Source organism: Halichoerus grypus, chromosome 10 (genome assembly GCF_964656455.1).
Source record: "Halichoerus grypus chromosome 10, mHalGry1.hap1.1, whole genome shotgun sequence".
Classification (NCBI taxonomy): Eukaryota; Metazoa; Chordata; class Mammalia; order Carnivora; family Phocidae; genus Halichoerus; species Halichoerus grypus.
The window spans coordinates 89,932,239-89,949,184 of record NC_135721.1 but is presented as its reverse complement, the minus strand read 5'-3'; the positions used below and the strand labels follow the sequence as shown (position 1 = coordinate 89,949,184).

The window sequence follows — 16,946 nt, the reverse complement described above, 5'->3', positions numbered from 1 at the left end:
GCCAAACATTCAGAAGGTATTATCTTTCCCATCAGATCTCTTTGTCATCATTTTCTAAAATTCTAAAAATCTGAATTCTAAAAATCATTTCTAAAATCACATAATGGGTGAATTCCTAAGATGTTAAAAATTCCATCCAGACACTGTGGGGATGAGATGTGGGGATCACAGCTCTGACTAGAGAGATGAAGGCACATGCATGAGAGTGTGAAGGGCATTTATCACCTCAGCTTGGTGCTACAGTCTCTGAGGGCAGCAGGTAGAACTTTCTGGACAGGTTGGCTGTGGTGAGAAGGAGCAAGGGAGCAGCGGCAGGAGTCGCCCCCCTATTGCAGGACAGTTGAGCTATGGCCCTGGAGGAGGGTCTGGAGACCAAGCTGAGGCAGCCCATGGGTTCCCTGGAGGATCCAGAGGCATCAACATGGGCTGCATCTGGAGCTGCGTCCAGTGGGTCCCAGATTCTTGCTGCTACATCCAGAGGAGCGGTTTCTGATAAAGAATTTGATCTGGGTAAATCTCCAAGCACATTCCTCTTCTTATCCACTCTACCAAGGCCATAAACCTCAAAATCAAAGGGCTCCTTGAAGGTCAGATGGTACAGTCTCCCTTGGGGTCCAGAAATCTTGTTGCCACATTCTTGCCCACAGTGGTCCAGCCTCTGCTTAAGTATCATACTGCTGGAAGTCACACCTCACAGGGCTCTCTCTTGCTTTGTCATTTTAGTAGAGAAACAGTCATCCTAAAATTGGACCAAGTTCTGCAGCTATACAAATTCCACACATTGGTCCTAGCTCAGCTCTTTAAAGCTGAATAAATGTCACTCAATGACAGCTCTTCAAATTTCTCAATACCCTCCCATACCCCAGGAAGCCTTTCTTCTCCCAGTTCTGTCGTCCAGCCATCCATGACCCCACTTACTCTCTATAGATATACCTCCAGGTTACCAAATGGACCCCCATGTTCTCATGGTTTCTGTCTAGAGCAGAATGTGGGTACTGAGACCCTTGACCTCAACTCTACATTTAATAATGTAAATTAAGAACATGTTGATTTCCTCCACACTTTTGCCATTGGAAAATATGGTCAGCAAACCTAGGTCTTCAAATCATTGAAAAATAAACATATTCGAGTGATCCTATCACTCCACATATTCAGAAACTGCTCAAAAGCATGTTGTTGGATATTTGTCACTTCTCAAAGACTCCCACAAACTGAAATGCTACTATTTCTGTATCAAAAAGATAATGCTGCCACTCGGAGGCTGGTGCTTTGGGCTGTCACTGCAGGAAATACTGGCTTCCTTGTGCCGGACAGGGTCTTCCCAAGGGATGGCAGCTTGCAGCTTTCTGAGAAAAGATCTCACTGAGGTGAGTTAGAGTTATGTTTTCAAGTGCAAAGAGAAAAGTAACATTTGTTATTCCAGTACTGAGCAAGATATCTAAGTTTGTCTGCAATGTAGACTCTTCAGGGCCAAACCTTCAATATGAACATATACAAATAATGTGCACAAATACATAATTTGGCATGGTGTCAATGGTGCTTAATACCAGTAAAATGCTGCCTGGCCTTGGGGGAAGGGAGAAGACTTTCTAGAGCCAACTATTAGGCATCAGCAGGGAATAATGTTTATCCAATGCTAAAGACATAATCTGACCTCAAGTATTTGTAACCAACATGACACTTGCCAATGTCTCAGCCAGTATAAAGGCCCCTGGCCCAGCTCAGTCCAAAATAGGACACAGCTGGAAATAGAGTTCAGAAGAAAGACAAGAATAAATACACTGGTGTTTATTTATTTATCTATATTCTAATTAAAGCTATTTTTTCATGGTTATTGTTTGAAAGTATTTTTACCTTCTAGCCATTTCCAGGTGACAGCCCAGGGAAGTAAGATAAGCCGTGTGTGTGTGTGTGTGTGTGTGTGTGTGTGTGTGCTGTATTTAAGAAATAAACAAATTGGAAATGCATGATTCGTTCACTTCCTACAATTATTCTGGCTCTTAGTGTTCATTAAATAAATACTTACCACCTTCATTGTCCATCTACCCCACTAAGTGCAAGCTCTACTTGGGCAGGGATTTGGGGGTTATTGCCTTCTTCCTAGGGCCTACAACTGAGCCTAGTTCATAGAAGGCTTGATAAATATTTGTTGAATGAATGGGAACAGCAGATAAGTGAGAAATGACAAGAACTCTGGCAGGCGCAGGACTCCTCAGGCCTGTGCTCTCACCATGAGCGCCTGTCCACTCTGCAGACGCCTTCCATCTCCCTGCACGGAGAGAGGGCAAGGCTGGCCATCATATCAGCATCACACAGGCAGGAAAATGTCCTACCCCTTTGGCAGCAAATGAGAGGGACCACTCCCACTGATAAAGCACCCACAGCTACCTTCCTCTTCAGTTTCTTCTGCCAATAAGGGAAATGAACCCAGGTGATCATGTTGGTATTGTGTACGTAAGGCCTGTGACAGACACAAAGTCCTTCAGAGTCCCTGCTCTCCTGCAAGCCTAGGTGCTGCAGAACCTGAAAGGGCACTCAGTTTGCTTCTCTGCAGTTCAGTATTTTCTTCAGCAAGCCACTTTTGGAAGATGAGGTGGTGAGAGAAGAAAAAGAAGCAGAACAAAGCAGGAGGGCCCCTTTCTCACACAGGGCTTACATGGAGGGCCAGGCAGGGCACGTCAACAGCTCATGAATTGTGTCTCAGAACCAGGCCTAGGGACAAACTCCTTCCCTCCGGACAGACTCCTCTGACCCTGACATTACTGTAGCCACTAAATCTGATTTAATGGTGATAAAATTTGCTCACTCTGCTACTCACAACCACTGGGAATAGAAGTCCAGGAAATTCAGCTGAATGGGTTCATAAATCAAGTGTGAAATTCCTTATACATCATTATTTGATTTCATGACCATGACCTTTAGCGAAGAGAAGCTGCAATGGAATATAAAGCAGTAGCCTCACTTAAAGGTGAACAATTCCCGAAGTTGATGTTTGCCAAGGAAGGCCCCCGACATGGGCTTTTCAAGAAACAACAGCTGAACTGTCACTGGTGACACGAAGTCAGCCCGTGAAACTGCGGTCACTACAGCTGCAGGTTTGCTACCTTCCTCACAGAAGGTACATGGGTCTTCAGGGCGCCCGGCTGGCTCAGTTAAGCATCTGACTCTTGACCACTTTCTGGTTCCTTCCCCAACCCCCTCATGTTGGCATCCTCCTGCCTACCCATCCCCCCATTCACATTTCCTTCCCATGGAACAACAGTAACAGCTATTCAGCAAATGTCCTGTGCCCAGGACTACTCTGACTGCACACACACATTTACCCCTCACAAAAGCTCGTGGTATGAGCTGCCATCCCCCCCGCCCCACCTCCATTTCTCAGATAAGGAAGCTAAGGCAAACAGAACTTAACGACTTCCCGAAAGGGTCAGGGCAGGATTCAAACCCCGGTCTGGCTCCGAGGGTCCTGCTCTTAAGCAATTCCCCCCAAAGCCCTCAACATCAGGACAGCTGGTTTTCCATGGCAAAGCTTCCCAAATTTCATGATTTCTGCCACCCACCAACTCTGTTGTTATTTATGTAACATTTGGGGGAGGGTAGTTTCTTTTTTAATGCACATTCATTTTTAAAAAAAAATTTTTTTTTAATATTTTATTTATTTGCGAGAGAGAGAATGAGAGACAGAGAGCATGAGAGGGAGGAGGGTCAGAGGGAGAAGCAGACTCCCTGCTGAGCAGGGAGCCTGATGTGGGACTCGATCCCGGGACTCCAGGATCATGACCTGAGCCGAAGGCAGTCGCTTAACCAACTGAGCCACCCAGGCGCCCAATGCACATTCATTTTTAAGAATAAACTAAAAGCTCCGAACTTGAGGCTGACCTTGTTCAAAAGGAAAATTAGCAAGAGAAGTGTTCAAAGCTGGCCCACCATAGTTACATGGAGCCTTTCTTGTAATCAGGATGGAGGAGAACAGGAGAGAGGAGGGGGTGGGGGTGGCCTTTTCCTTCATGAGTCCATGTTTGACTGCACGTTCAGGACCACCTGCCCAAGGATACACCTCACTAGACATATCCGGGTCGAAGCACTCACCCTAAGTCTTTCTCTCCTACTCTGACAAAACCCTACATGCTGTCAGCCTCTAGAAAAACCCCTGTGGAATGGAGGTAACGGCCAGACTTGAAAAAAGCTCTGTCCTCATTAATGCCTGATTTCCCCTCAGACCTCAGCATTTGGCCTCCAGAAAAGAAGTTCTTCCTTTCCAGACCCAGAGCCCAGCTCCTGACACTGAGGAAGCTGGTGGCCCCAGACGAGAGCGTGCTGGTGGACTCCGGTCCTGGACACCAGCCCAGAAAACAGCTGGTGCCCAGGCAGGACACCCACCCACTGGTGGGCCAGGCTTGTTTACTTCCCAGAGAAAGCCACAGAAGTGATGTCCTTTCCCTGGTGGAATCTGGAACAGGATGTAGATTTTAACTTTCTAAAAACATTCCCTTTTCCCTGGTTTAAAAAAAAAAAAAGCCACTAGATGTTTTTTAGGTCCCACCACAGGTTGACCTGTCCCAGTGTGGCCTGGTGAGTCTTCCCACAGTGCTCCACGCAAGTCCACCGGGCAGCAGGGGCAACAACAGTGCACAGGGCGGCCAGCTTCAGACCAGACACGAGTTGCTGGGTGTTGCTCTATTTCCAGGCTTCACTGTGAGTCCACAGAACGTTCCAAACTAACATGCAGAGGAAAGTAAGCAAGGAGACACGGCCACCCCGGCGGGAACCCGGGGGCTACAAGAATTTGGTACAACTGCCTTGGGCCCAAGTTGATTTCCTGGCCTCTGGTAGCAGCTTGGAGAAACTGTTAAAAAGAACAGGGGGCCCATGAAACGCACTACTGCCAAATGTTTAACAACCAATTTTCCCACGGGGAAAAGAGCCCTGATTTATAGCATTTGCCAATCATTGTGATGTATGAATATTCCCCCTGTGGAGGATTTCCAGCTACCAACATGACTCACTGACCAACTGAGCAAGGGACTGGAATGAGGAGCCCCTGTGACAGCAGAACCAAACTCATGAGCCCTCCGTACCCCAAAAGCTGCCCGTGACCCCCATTGAGGCTGTCCTTAAAGGTTACTTCAACTGTTTCCTTCATAAAAACAATGATTTTTATTTACTTAACTCATTTTACTTAATAATCATGCATTTAATAAACAAATAATTGCTAATAGAAATTTAAATTGTTCATTTGGAAGGAAGGAGAGGAGCAAAATGCACACCCTTTTCATTCCACTCAAGCTATCTCCTTGTCCAGGCCACAGGACCCCCCCTCCCCCGGGTTTAAGATGCTGCGTTCTGCGTGAGTTCAGAAATTGGGTTTCCTGTGACTCTCCCTCCACCCCCAAGCACACACACTCCATGGCAGCCCTATTACCAGGGCCACTGCAGGTGGCTGTGCCACTCAGCTCTACTCGAAGGCACCTGCCCCAGGATGCTGGAGTACACACCAGGCCTCGTACCCCTGCTGAGGGGCGCCCTCTCGCCGTTCCACAAAAGCACCCCCATTTGCACCAGCTGGTAACATGCCAAAGACCTCCTCATGTAGAACCTTAGACTGGAAAACTGTCCCACAATTTAGTCACAGGAGACTACTCTTTTGGAAAACGGTCTGGCCTACAGTGAATCCACATCTAGACCAGCCTACGTTGGTGGACGGACTGAGTGAGTGACAGAGTAATGATAAGAGCCTATTAGTTAGAGCAGAACTTGAACAGCTGTGGTGCACACAGGAGTGACTCTGAGGGTTTGGTCACCTGCACTAGGAGGAAGGACCACCAGAACCCACCTGAGCGGCCTGGGATCTGGGCAGTTAGAGGCCTGGTCTTCATACTGTTACAGTCAACCACCCAGGAATCAAGCAGAATCTGGGTCCACAAACCCACCCTGGATAGGCCTGCCTGCGGTCGCCATGCCATTCTCTCAGTCGGAATGCACCCCAGAATGCACCCGCCACCTCAGACACCTCACATCTGGGCTTCTGCATGCAACTCAGGTCGCACCAGGCAGCTGCACGTGGGGAGCCGTTGCAAGGTGGGTTGTGCTTTGCTGCAGCTCAGGAGGAACCGGGGTTTTCCTGTAGAGATTCCACTCGCTGCAAAGATGTCGAGAGAAAGCTGAGCAGCTGAGCTGGCAAAACAGTGGTTTCCTGGCACAGTGCTGTGTTTTGAGAACTCAGCAGTGCCTGTGCTATCTCCATTCTGATTGTGCCGGAGTGGGTGCTGGGAGTCCGCCCAAAGGCTCTGTAAGCACTCTGTGTCAGCTCCCTTTCTGCTTAAAAGAGTGGCACTGCCTTCCCTTTTCTACAGCTGAATCCTGACAGATCCACTCCCTCTGACGGGGGCAGCAGCTCTATTACTGGAAATGTGTTTTCAAATAAAGTTCCCCAATCCCCTGAGGAGATCCTGACTCAGCAGGGCTGCGTTTATTGTTGGAAACCTCCCCAGGGGACTCAGGCACACCTTCAGATGCTACCAGAGTGACACATCACGGATGTGTGGAAACCACATGAAATTCAAATTCCATGTCCTTGTTGCTTCATTAACTCAGTCAAGCAGAACCAGCAGGGAGAATGGGGATGTGCTGGTCCAAATGAGTCACTTACCTGCCAAAGGCTCGAAAACCTCAGTCCAGGCTTTTGGAGGAAGTTTATCTGGATTTGTTGATGGGAAATTGTCAAGCCTCTCACCCAACCACACCCGCTGCTATTACCACATTCAGATGAGGTGCAAGACAGTCTTGGAGAGCGCCAGCACAAAGGATGAAGGATGAGGGAGTGCCAGGCCAGGCAGCCCCTCTTTGAGAAGTTGCCAGCACCCGCCTGTCACCCCTTCCTCTGGCACCCACGGCGTCCCCGACCCTGGCCTCGAAGGTGCTCCAAGGCCCAGAGCGCCCATTTAGCACTCTGCTTCCTGCTCCTCACTGTCCCACGGTCACAGCAGGACTCCACAGCCCTTGGCCCCGTCTTCTGCAGCTGACCCTTGTCCCTCTTCAAGGCCACCTAAAGCCTGCTGGCACTGACGAGCCTCCTCCTCCCCAGCTGATATTAGCACTTAATGTGTCTCTGCTTAAGCAGGAAGTGGGGACAGACAATGAGCACACAGGGTCCCAGTCAGTAAAGGGCTATTGTCTGCACACAGCAGAGTTTACCCTCTGCACACAGCACCAGGAACCACCAGGAACCACCAGGCGTCTGGCCTGTCACCAAGTTAGTGCTGCCAAGCAGCAGGGGTCCCATTCACACTGTCACCTCCTCCCTCTCAGATTCCTCAGCGCATTGGCAAGAGCCAGACAAAGCTGAACTCAAACCCCATTTCTGACCTTTCCAGCTGGGTAAGCTTGAGGACCCCAGAAGCTCGCTGGGCATCAGGTCCTGGGCTTTAAAACCAAGCATGACCATGAATGTGAGCTATGAGCAGCAGAGTCAGCTCCTGCCCAGTCAGCCAGGGGCTGCCCCCAGACAGCAGGGTAGGTATGACTTCTGGAGGACAGAGGGCTGGGACACCCCATTCCCAGCCTGGTATGCAGGATGGTCACCAGGAACCTTCCCAGGAGTTGTTGCTGGTGCCCTCTGTTCCAGGTAGGCAGGGGACAGAAGGGTCCAGCCTGGCCGGCATTGGAGGCTGGATGCGGGCTGAGCACAGGAAGGGGTCACCCAGGGCACACCCACATGCCACCCACCCACTGGGCCCTCTTCCCAGCCCCGCCCCAGACTGGGTGCCCGGACGCCAGCACCGCGTGGGCCGCCCTGCTGAGGACTCTCACGCGCAGTGGCACGCGTGCCTGCCAGCCAGGAGGGCTGTGCATCCTCACCCTCCCCAGGGACCCAGCCTGCCGGGGGCCCACTCCCTTCTAGCTGTGCAAAGATTTTCAACTCGGCATCAGACAGCACGTCTAACCTCATAGTGACACTTTCCTTTGGTGTCCACCTGGCATAAGAGGAGGAAATGGGCACTTGCGGGGAGAGGGGGCAGGAACAAAGATGCGCCCCTCCCCCCCCCCCCCCGAGCCCGGGCCTGGTGTGCACTTCTGGACAGGTGAGAAGGTTCAACCACAGCCGTCTGTGCCCACAGTGCTGCCCTGATGGGAACCAACATGGGGCAGGGCCGCGTGACACCACAGCGCTACCCACAGCGAAGCTATGAGTCAGGCTTATCCTACTGTCTGGAGCCTCCGGAAGCAGAAAGGGAAAAAACAGGAACAACACCACCTAGTCCTAGAAGGCTCCTCTCCAAGCTGTGGCAGGGAGCTTGTCCCCACTCCTCAGGAGCAGGCGTTGAGCCCCTCCCCGGCCCCACACTTCAGGCACCTGCTCCCCTTCCCCACTCTCACCCCAGGGCCTGCACTGTGCCCTCACCAGGCTGTGCCCCTCCGCCTCCCACAACCCAGCCGTCCCCCCAATAGCCCCTGTATGCAGAAGAGGGTCCACAAAAACGGGGATCCAGCTCCAAGGGAAGTGTTTGCTTCCGTGTGCTCCTAAAGTAAACCTCTGCCACTGTTTGCCCCCAGAAAATTCTCACAAGGGTCCCCATCCAGGAGGTTTCTCTGGCCATAGACACTCTCGGAGTGGATCATTCCTGCTGCAGTCCCAAGATTTGGCCATTCTAAAATATGAAATTCCAAGAGACTTAGCTGATCCAAAAGATCACACACACATTTACCGCTCACGACAGCTCGTGGTATGAGCTACCATCCCACCCCACCCCCCACCTCCATCTCTCAGATAAGGAAGCTAAGGCAAACAGAACTTAACCGACTTCCCGAAAGAGTCAAGGCAGGATTCAAACCCCGGCCTGGCTCCGAGGGTCCTGCTCTTAAGCAGTTCCCTGCAAAGCCCTCAACATCTGGAGCCAAAGTTTTAAGGAAAGGTAAGTGCACAATCCAAGTGACCCAGGGTTCCCAGCCAGTTCCTGGCAGTCGGCATGCAGATTCCCAACCAAGTGTTGCAATCAGAGTTACTCAGAGGTCAGCAGGGGAAAGAGTGTGCCCAGGACACCTCCCTCCTCTTAGTCATCGAAGTCAGGACACTGCACATGAGCCCAGGGCCTCTGGCCTCTCCTCCCCCCACCCAGGGGAGCCCACGGAGCAAACTGACTTTGCCCTGCGTGAGAGATGGCTCTTGCCGTGGGAAAGCTCACCGATCATGGGGCTGTTTTACTCCAAAGCACCCCGCCCATCAACCTCATTAGGCCTGTTAAGGATCCCTGCTTTCAGTTGCCCTGTTTATTTTAATAAAGGAGTTTGCTCATTAAAGTAATTACTTTGGGGCCGAGGAGAAGAGCAAGGAACAAGGGTCAGACCCACAAGAAGGGGGAGGGGCTGCTTTTTAGCTGACTAGAGATTGCTCTCCGGAGGTGAAGTCCCTGCTCTGAAAACACCACCCCACCAGCTCCCGGCCCCGGCAGCCACATGCCCTTCCCTCATCAGATCCCAAAGCCTCGTCTTCCCAGACCCTGTTCTGGGCTTTCATACCCCAGGTGCTGCTCCACACTTGGCCATCCGGCAGAGGAGAGGCATGTTTCCATTTTGCAGATGAGGAAACAGAAAGGCGGAATGACTTGCTCAGGGTCACGCACAGCCAGAAGCCAGAGCAGACATGGAGCACAGCCCTCCACTTCCCCCCTCCCTGGCCCCTCTCCCCTCTCCCTACAGCGCACCCACCTGCCATTGCTTCTCTGTCTTCCTCATCACACCCCCCCCTCCTGTGCCTCTCAAAAGCCAGCCCTCCTCAGAACTGCCCCAGAGCCTTCTCCAACCGGGTGTCCATGTTGAGACTCCCCAGTTCCTACTGCTGGTGCCCACAGGGGCCCTCCTTTCTGGGACACCCAGGGCCAAGGAAACAAAGAAGCCTCTACGGGAGGTGCCTCTAGGCTGTAGGCCTGCCCCAGCTCCAGGTGTGTTGGTCAAGCTGCCCCAGAGAGAGGGGTACCCCAAAGGGCAAGACCCCATTTTGTATTCTCTGTGGGCCCTCCACATGAGGCACCGGTCGCGTAGAGGCTCGATAACACCCAGTGCCTGGCCCCAGCATGCCCAGCAAGGAAGCCGGCCCCTCTACGCCCACCCAGGGCTTCTGAGGCAGGCAGGGTGAAGGAGGCCTGACAGCCCCTCTGCTCCTCTGGACAGGGGTTCCTCACGGTGCACACCTCCCGCCAGAAAGAAAATGGAACAGCCACGGAAATCACCCCCTCCAGGGGCTTGACCCACAGTGAGAACCATACTCAGTTCATGCTGGAAGCACATCTAAGACAACAGCTGCCCATCACGGTGCGGCCTATGTCGGGCTCGATTGCGCCATGCTGGGTGCGACTACCGCACGGAGCCAGGCCTGCTAGGGCTGGAGTAGTGCTGGTCTCATCTGGGCCCTCATTTCACAGCTGGGGACACTGAGGACCTCGAGGTCATAGAGCTGGCCAGGGCTTAAATTTGGTCTTTGGCTTAAGTTCTCAGTTCAAGTTCAAGTTCAGACCTCTGTTTGGAGCACTCAGACAAAAGATGAGCTGAGCCTTGGTAAATACTCTAAGGAAGACACCCACAGCCTGCTGTCACCTGTTTCAGGGCACCCACATACACCCCAGAGGCTGAGACCAGCCACGGGGCCTCCGTCTGCTCCACTCCACGTCCTGTGTCCATCCCCAGCTTGGAAATCCCTAGCCCAGACCTCCAGGTTCCAGACCGCAGTCTAGAAGCCTCAGAAACTACCCAGCACCCCACCACCAACTTCTGAGGACAGGGATTTGTGTTTTTCCACATCCTCATCCCCAAGGGCCTCTAGAATCTGTCTACTTGAACTAGAGGTGAAGGACAATCTTCTAGAAAGGCACTGTGCTGGAAAAGCACACGTGGACAGTCGGAAGGAGCAGCGCCCAGGGTGCAATCTGGCCGCACAGCCTCAGGGAGCCACCCAGGTTATCTGTGCCCTGCCTGGCCTCGGCAGCCCCCGTGCTCGCAGGCCTCAGGGGATGCAGGAGGGGCCCGGGGCTTGCGGTCTGCTCGCTCCCTAGGATAGAACAGCTTCCTCAGGCCGGCTCTGAACATAAACCCTCTGAGCAGAGGTAGGCTAGAAATTGGGCTGGGGCAGCCCTCTGACCCTGGTTCCAGCCTAAGGTCACAGGTGCCCTCTGCTTGACAGAGCCACGGCTGTTGAGCTCTCCTCCTCCCAGAGCCCCATGGCCAGCACGGGGCCCACCTGCACTGCTCCTTGGGACCGGTGCCAACTGATGTCACAGAGGGAAGGAACTGGTGGGGCAGGCGAGGACATGGGGCTTCCCCAGGGCTCCCAAAGCCAATCCTGCCCGGCCTCCCGCACCCAAGGGAGGTGAGGTTAGAAATATGTGCCAGTATTCAGAACAGTGGAGTCTAGCCACCGGCAACACAGGGCACATCTCCCAGAACAGGTGGCAGGGCCCTCACTGCCACCCGAGAGAACATTTCCAGGCTGGATTCCAAACGCAAAGAGCAAGTTGTAGAAACGTGCCTTGAAAACGAGCACGCTTAAAATGTATGTGTGTGAGCACACAACCATGTGTGCACCGCGTGTGTGTGCGTGTGTGTGCACGGTGTCCGCCCAGACATGGGGCGAGCAGGGGAGATTCTGCTGAGCAGGATGGAGGCGTCACTAAGGTCACTAGGCAGGAGTTGTTGGGCCCCATTACAAGCTCTACAATGATTCTCCAGGAACGTGCCTCCTCAAAAACATTCAGCAGCCCCAGGAGGGAGAGATCTACCCCTCTCTCTGAGCCCCCTCCTTATCTCTAAGACAAGGCTTTGACAACCTATTTGGGAAAAAAATCAGAAGGGTGGTTGCTTGGGGAGGGTAGGGATAGTGACTGAAAAGGGGCACGGGAACCCTCTGGGACAGTGGTCATTATTCTGTATCTCGATAAGGATTTGAGTTACACAGGTGTACACATTGATCAAAACTCAGCAAATGTACGCTTGTGCATTTCATGGCATATAAATTTCACATCAAAAGAGAGAAAATAAGCACACAATGAACTCTAGTTAATGCTATGCTGCTGAAATGCATCCAAAACATAAGATGGACCGACCCATGGAGGGATGGAAACATAAATCACATGGGATAAAAACCAGCATTGTGAAATGTTAAGGGTAGAATCTAGGTGTCTATGTCCCTTGCCTGGGGCTGTTCTGGTACCATGGAACTAAGGCAGTTCTGAGCTTTTAACACACTGGTGCATTCCTAACAGTTCTCCCGTGGCTTACATTCAACCACACATCTCAGCAGGCCAGTTCAAGCCCAGCCCTCGGACCACCTAACGCTGCTGACCACTAACTCGGTGTGCACATGGGGGATGTCCAGCCAAGGGGGACCTGGGGTCCAGGCACATCTGAGGTAGTGACAGAAGGAAAATGGTCCATCACTGGACCAGCTTATGTCCAGCATCCAGGCAGTAAGCCCATCTACCCCTCACCCACAGAGTCTTAATCTTTTACTAAAGAATTAAACATAAATCCAGTTGGGCCGATAATAGTAACAACCGGTGAAGCCAGTTTGTTTGTTAGAGCCGTGCTCCCCAAACTCAAGTGTGCCCAGGGGCCTGAAGATCTGCCTCAGTTGTCGGGGTGGGGCCCAAGGCTCCCAGGGCCAATGCTGCTGGTTGGTGGGCTACCCAGACGCAAGAGGTTTATCTGTACAGGCTGGTGGGGAGACAGGTCAGCAAACAATGCAGATACTGGTAAAGGGCATGACAGCCAAGGGTTGTTGAAGGGGGATGGGTAAGGTGGTGCCCACAGGGAGCTGCAGCAGATTAACATCATTTTGCTACATCCAAAAGTCAACTTGAGTACAATTTCACCAGGTTTAGTGAATTTAGTCTGTGATAAAACCTAAGTCTGAGAAACAAACCAACCTAGGGGTGCCCAATAGCCCCCAAGTCACCCAAGTGACAGGTCACCAACAGTCACTGTTGCTCTCAGGCCCCCTGCTTCCCTGAACAGTCCTCCTACCATGCCCCCCTCATTCCCACTGCCCCAGCCACATGCACCTTCTGTTCCCAGGACACCTACACTTATTCACGGTCCTGGAAGGGCCTGGGAATTCTTCCTCCAATCTTGGCTGCTCCTTCTTGGCAACAAGACCTCAGCTCCGATGTCACCTCCTCAGAAAGGACTTCCCTGACTATTCAGTCTAAAGTGACCAGCCAGCCACACCCTACCATGCATCTGTGGACTGTTGGTTACTACGACATACCCTAGCCTGTCCTGACTGATAATGGTGGCACTCAGTGAAACTTGTTGAATGACGGGACAAGAAGAGTCACAAGCTGCCCACTAGGAGAATGAGCATTACTTGATGGCGGGGAGGGGTGGTGTTGGTGATAAAGGACATACAACTCAGGTTCACGGTGGGTCTGAGATAGCATAGTAAAGGCAAGTTTAGGCTTAACCAAAGGAGGTTTTACCCCCGGGGAAGGGGAAACCACTGGCCTGCAGGGACAAACGACAGAGATCCCTGAGCAAGGCAGTCCCAGCAAGAGGCAGTGCCTTAGAAAGTCGGGTTACTATTCCCAGATGCCGGGCTCCTTCAAACCCTGACATGCACACAACAACCAGAAAGGTGCTTGACACATGGAATGTGTAAAGAACTTATCTAAAGAATCAAAGAACACAAATGTCAGGAAGACCCCCTTTAAATGGCTTGATCTTATTTATGGTCCCCCTCTCAGAGCACTGGAAGAAAGAGGCTGAGCAGCCTCATTTGTTTATTCCAGCATGTATTTTATTCACTTTGCACTCATGTTTACTCTCCTGGGACCACAGAACATTTCCAAAGCTGAAACATGCCCTTTGATAACAAAGATGACCTCCACCTAGAACCAGACAGAAGCATACAGGACTGTGCCAAAAGCCTCCTCATGCCTTGAACATTCATCACATTTGTGTCCAAAGACCCAGATCCTTCCTTGGGAACCTAAAGGCACCAAGTATTGCCAAGGTGAACAAGAAGGGCAGCCCTCCTCCAAGCTGGGCAGTCTTGCTCCTGCTAATAGCCCAGCAGAGGTGTTTGGTGCTGGGGTCTACCACAAACAGAGACGTAAAGGCCCAGGAGACCCTGCTGGGCCCTGAGATGTTGTCAGGGGACACACGGTACCTGTACGTGATCCTCACTTCAGTTCCAGGCTCATCCCGCTCCCAGATCAAAGCAACGCTCTCCGGGGACTTCTGAACATGCTGATCCAAGCAGTTGACTGCACAAAAACAGTTTTACAGATGTTACACTTGGTGCTTTTAAAGTTAGATAAGAGGAGGGTTTGATTTGCCATGGCTTGTGCTACTCTCCACGGAGGTGGACCCTACCCTCCTCAAAGGCAAGGCTTCTACCTCCTTGCAAGGACAGTGATTGCTGGAGCTGGCAAAACAAGACAACCTGTACACAAATAGTATCTCACAGGTGCAGGGTGATCCCTTGTGAATACTCTGAAGCAGGTGCTTCACACCTGTGGTTCCCAAACCTGGCCACATGTGGGCGTCACCCAGGACACCCCCAGGGACCCTGACCCAATTGGCCCTGCGGTTTTCAAGGCTCCCTGGGTTGTTCTAACATGCAGCTGGGACTGAGCACTATAACCTGAGATGTTGGAAAGAATGCTTAATGCAAATGGCCTGCCCCTGATTCAGTACACAGTACATTCGGCAGTCTCTGGAGTCCGCTGGAGGTGCAATCCAGGGCAAGGACTCATATCCCCTCTCAGATGTCTGGCCAGCACCCTACAAAGCAGCCTCTGCTCCAACAAGTGATGAAATGATGGGGAAATGCCATGCTGGTTTTCCGGAAGACTCTGCTTCCCGCCCCCTCTGTTACCCAAGCTCAGATCACATGACTACCTGCAAAAACAGGTCAGTTCTGACAATTTACTGTAAACCTGAAGAATAGTAGGATCAGGTAATTTGCTAACATTCTGTTCATTACTCTTGATTTCAAGGTGAGCTTCGATCTGGTAGGTTCATGCTGGTGCTCCTTTCTATCAGCCCTCACGGCCAGATCTCATTACTAACTTCCCTTCAGCCGGAGAAACAATGACCACAAATAGCTTTTGGAGCCAGCAGCCATCTGCCCACCTGGTGTTCAGGGTCACCCCCCAATGTCCAGGTATATAAATTTTTTCTTTCTTTTTTTTTTTTTTGAATGCAGTTACTTATCTTCTCCAATCTCCTCCCATATAAATGGGAGAAGCATTATCTACCATGTTTAATCACAGGACTATGATAGAAATCAAATAAAAGACCAAAGCTGAAGTGCTATTGCATGAATGCAAGATACTGTTATCAACTGGTAACACCAAGCAATGAGCTACAGGGACTTCAGTAATATTTCCTGATGGAGTAACTGTCCTCACAAAAGTTATGAGAGACCATACCCATAAAAGATCATGTGATTCTCATAATTCTTGAGAGGGTGAGGCCACATGAAAATATTTATATACTTTAGCTGTTGTGTGTGAATTACATTTTTTCCCTCTTGGGTTATTTTATCTATCATTTACTCTTATAATAAAAAATTTCATTTGGGGGCACCTGGGTGGCTCAGTCAGTTAAAGCGTCTGCTTTCAGCTCAGGTCATGATCTCAGGGTCCTAAGATCCAGCCCCACATTGGGCTCCCTGCTCAGCAGGGAGCCTGCTTCTCCCTCTGCCTCTGCCTCTGCTCCTACCCTTGCTTGTGCTCTCTCTCTCTCTCTCAAATAAACAAATAAAATCTTTAAAAAATTTTACTTGAACTTTCTGGCTCCTAACAGACATAGAAGTTATACCTCCAAAAATTTAATAAATAAAGATAGATGTCATCAGGAAGAATTATTAATACTAATACTACTTACTGATACCGGAAAGTTCTTTTAATTACTAGAAAAACAGAAGAAAAGAAATGCCATAAAAATAGAGGATAGAAAATACAAGAAGTCAAATTGAGAAGGAGGTTGGTGGCAAAACCTGGATTTACACAATAAACCTGATGTGTGTGTGTGTGTGTGTGTGTGTGTGTGTGTATGTGTGTGTGGATCCGTCCAAAATTTAGAAATCAAGAGTTTTCACACTAAAACCACAGATTTCTGGCTTCTCTTGAGCAACCAGCAGATGAGGCCACACCCTGCCTGGAAGCTGAAGCAGTGACCACCCCCCAGTAGGGCCAGGCCCTTTCTCCCTCCCACCCCTGACTTCCCCACTCCCACCACCAGCCCACCACCCCCAACACCCCACTCCTGCTGCCTGGCCCTGGAGGACCTAAGTGATGGATTGGGAAGAGGTCACAACAAGCCTGGAAGTGCCCAGCTGAGAACCCACAGACTGAGTTACAGGTGTGCACTGCGTGGGGTGGGTGGTCCAGCTGGAGGAGGGTGCTGCTCCCACCTGCGCACGAATGCTCACTGGCCCCTGGCTGCTTCAGGCATCACAGGTGAGCTGGTTAGAGGAGTAAACCCTCAGCTTCACCCTAAACCTGCTTCTATCCAAGAAGCCTGCTCTACCTTCTCCCACTCTGAGTTTGACCCTTGGAGTCACCCTGAAAAGTGGGCAGCCCAGGGGTAGCCTGGGAAACAGTTTCCAGGTGCTCTGGGTGGTCCAGTGACCTGCCTAAGGCCACAGCCAGAAAGCAGCGGGAAGGGCCTCAAATTACACATGACACCTCACCCAGGGTTCATCTCCCCGCATTGTCTGTTCCACAGCAGCCAGGGCACCCCCTGAATGATTGCCCAGCTTCGAGCCAAGACCCTCACAGCCTCGGACCCCAGCAGGGCATCCTGCACCTGGTTTATGCCAAGCAGGAAGGCAGAGCTGCAGAAAGTAATAGAGGAACACCGGCCACAGGCTGGACACTGGGTATCCAGGGTGTGGATGGGTGGCCAGTGCGACCAGCCATGTGTCTCTGTCTTTCTGGGACTGAAGGGTG

At 51.4% G+C, this 16,946-nt stretch overlaps 1 protein-coding gene across 4 annotated transcripts in view; it reads right to left on the bottom strand.

The window, feature by feature from the left end:
* Positions 1 to 16,946, bottom strand: part of ACSS1 (acyl-CoA synthetase short chain family member 1) — a 59,281-nt gene that overhangs the window by 35,089 nt on the left and 7,246 nt on the right. For 3 of the 4 annotated variants that reach the window (XM_036110001.2, XM_036110000.2, XM_078056849.1), the window contains exon 2: positions 14,156 to 14,252. In XM_036110001.2, coding sequence (XP_035965894.1) covers positions 14,156 to 14,252 — 97 coding nt within the window. Of the gene's footprint in view, positions 1 to 14,155; positions 14,253 to 14,692; positions 14,760 to 16,946 lie in introns of those variants that run through there. The other variant, XM_078056848.1, reaches the window with a different exon arrangement.